The sequence below is a fragment of the Etheostoma spectabile genome, chromosome 24 (genome assembly GCF_008692095.1).
Source record: "Etheostoma spectabile isolate EspeVRDwgs_2016 chromosome 24, UIUC_Espe_1.0, whole genome shotgun sequence".
In the NCBI taxonomy this organism is placed as follows: domain Eukaryota; kingdom Metazoa; phylum Chordata; class Actinopteri; order Perciformes; family Percidae; genus Etheostoma; species Etheostoma spectabile.
This window is the reverse complement of record NC_045756.1, coordinates 9,329,512-9,331,220: the sequence shown is the minus strand read 5'-3', so window position 1 is coordinate 9,331,220 and position 1,709 is coordinate 9,329,512. Positions and strand designations below refer to the sequence as shown.

Sequence of the window (1,709 nt, the reverse complement as noted above, 5' to 3'; positions counted from 1 at the left end):
CCCCCCCCCCCCCTTGTAGTTTGATGCCATTGTGCCGTACCGACAATGCACTAATGCTAATTTTGCAGCAACTGAATAGGAAAAATGGAGCGGGCTTTGGTTTCAAAACAGTGGAAATGTCACAAATGCTGGATAATACAAAACCTTTATACTGTTCTCCTGGGTGCTCGCCATAGACTGGATAACATTAGTGGCCGTCCAGTTTGCCATTACTGGTGCAGCCATCCTAAATGTGGGTGTGACGAATTTAGACGAGAGGGCGGGGGGAGGGAGGAGCCCTTACACTCTACATTACCTTGCACATTTTACTGAGGCAATAAATCAAGTGAGAAGTGGGTCACTTTCTCCAAGACTTCTACAGAAACAGACCTCCTGTCCCCCCCTGCTGGAGATCAGATATAATGCAGCTTTAAGGAGTCCCCCCTATATATATATATGTATGTATGTATGTATGTGTGTGTGTGTGTGTGTGTGTGTGTGTGTGTATATATGTGTATGTATATTAGTTGACTATTTCATAAACACCATGTAGGGAACCATTTAAAACACAGTTCATAATTCTTGCTGCAAGTACAACAGTTTCAGTTTTTGGCAATTGACAACCAGTTTTTTTTTTTTTAACTCCTCTGAAACTTTATTAATGTCGCGGAGGGGGGTGAAACTCCCCAGACGCGTAGGAAAAGAACTGTGAGCTTTGTTGGTTAACAGCGCCGGCTCCTCTGCAGGGGTCTGGGTGGGAGCGGGCTGCAGTCTCACCGAGGTCCGCTCCCTTTTGGAGCAACTGTTCCCCCCAGTTCGGCGGAGAAGACCGAATGTTCGGGCCCTGAGCCAACAGCGGGGGGACGTGAAAAAAAGGAGAGCCACCCTGCGATCCATACTGGTAAGTACAAGTCACCCTACAGAATTCAGCTACCTTTTGTGTGGTGTGTGTGTGTGTGTGTGTGTGTGTTGTGTGTGTGTGTGTGTGTGTGTGTGTGTGTGTGTGTGTGTGTGTGTGTGTGTGTGTGTGTGTGTGTGTGTGTGTGTGTGGTGTGTGTGTGTGTGTGTGTGGTGTGCTGTGTGTGTGTGTGTGTGTGTGTGTGTGTGTGTGTGTCTGTGTGTCTGTGTCTGTGTGTCTGTCTATATGTAGCCACAGATGAACCTTCATATAAAATCCTGTGACTTTCTTTGATTGCTTGTTGTGTGTTTAGTCTCTTGGGGGCAACATCATGAGTGCGTACCCCAACTCGGACCTGAACCCCGTCTTGGCTGCTGGGAACTGCAAAGTCAGCGTCATTTCAAGCGGTAATTTGATTGTTTTTCAGACGTGGTTTAGGATTTGTGTGACAGCTTTCCGGAAAAATCTCAGCTGCTGGGACTGGATAGGAAAAATGTGGATTCATAGCAAGACGTGCTTCTGCTTTTCTTCTTCTTCAGGAGGAAGACGGGAGGTTCCTCTGAACCGAGACTTCTTTGTGAGCTTTGGAAAAACCACCCTGAAGCCGGAGGAGATCGTTGTGTCCGTCTTCATTCCCTTCTCCAGAAAGGTACATAATATAATAACTCACAACAGGAGATATCTCAGGACACTTCACAGATAGAGTAGGTCTAGACCACACTCTATTTTTTACCTGGCTGTTGGTGGGCGCCCATGTGCCGCTACCGGTTGGGACACAGAGACACTGATACAGACATATAGAGACATACAGAGACACTGATACAGACATATA

The 1,709-nt window shown here is 46.9% G+C and overlaps 1 protein-coding gene across 1 annotated transcript in view; it reads left to right on the top strand.

Annotated features, from left to right (window-relative positions):
- The window catches only part of aox6 (aldehyde oxidase 6), a gene marked incomplete in the record, with an annotated part of 18,571 nt that overhangs the window by 5,950 nt on the left and 10,912 nt on the right, over positions 1–1,709 (top strand). The window contains 2 exon segments of the mRNA XM_032506482.1: positions 1,192–1,284; positions 1,417–1,526. Coding sequence (XP_032362373.1) covers positions 1,192–1,284; positions 1,417–1,526 — 203 coding nt within the window.